The 457-nt window shown below is 62.4% G+C and overlaps 1 protein-coding gene across 1 annotated transcript in view; it reads left to right on the top strand.

Moving 5' to 3' along the window:
• Window positions 1-457, top strand: part of si:ch73-22o12.1 (poliovirus receptor homolog) — a 56,305-nt gene that overhangs the window by 47,880 nt on the left and 7,968 nt on the right. Inside the window, exon 4 of the mRNA XM_008322821.3 lies at window positions 52-345. Coding sequence (XP_008321043.1) covers window positions 52-345 — 294 coding nt within the window. The remainder of the gene's footprint in view (window positions 1-51; window positions 346-457) is intronic.

Below are 457 nucleotides of genomic sequence, written 5' to 3'. Positions count from 1 at the left end.
GCCCCCCCCCCCCCCCCCCCCCCCCCCCCCCCCCCCCCCGCCCCCCCCCAGCCAAGCCTCAGAACTCGGCCTCCGTGGTCACGGTGGAGGCAGGATCCAAGCCCGTCGTGGTGGCCCGTTGTGAGTCTGTCAACGGTCGTCCCCCGGCCCAGATCTCCTGGGTGACGACGGCCAGCGGTAACGGGACCCTGACGTCCAAGACCGGAGACGACAACACGGTGTCCGTGACCAGCGAGTACCGCATGATTCCCACTCCGGAAGACAACGGGAAAGACATCAGCTGCGTGGTGGCCCACAGGACCCAGGTCAAACCTGAGAGCTTCCCCCTCAAGCTGGCCGTGCAGTGTAAGAACCTCAGTCTCACTCTGAGTCAGTTTGAGTCAGTTTGAGTCACTCTGAGTCAGTTTGAGTCAGTTTGAGTCACTCTGAGTCAGTTTGAGTCAGTTTGTTTGAGTCA

This window comes from Cynoglossus semilaevis, chromosome 13 (assembly GCF_000523025.1).
Source record: "Cynoglossus semilaevis isolate Cse_v1.0 chromosome 13, Cse_v1.0, whole genome shotgun sequence".
Classification (NCBI taxonomy): Eukaryota; Metazoa; Chordata; class Actinopteri; order Pleuronectiformes; family Cynoglossidae; genus Cynoglossus; species Cynoglossus semilaevis.
The sequence above is the reverse complement of the archived record's forward strand: the minus strand, read 5'-3'. Positions and strand labels throughout refer to the sequence as shown.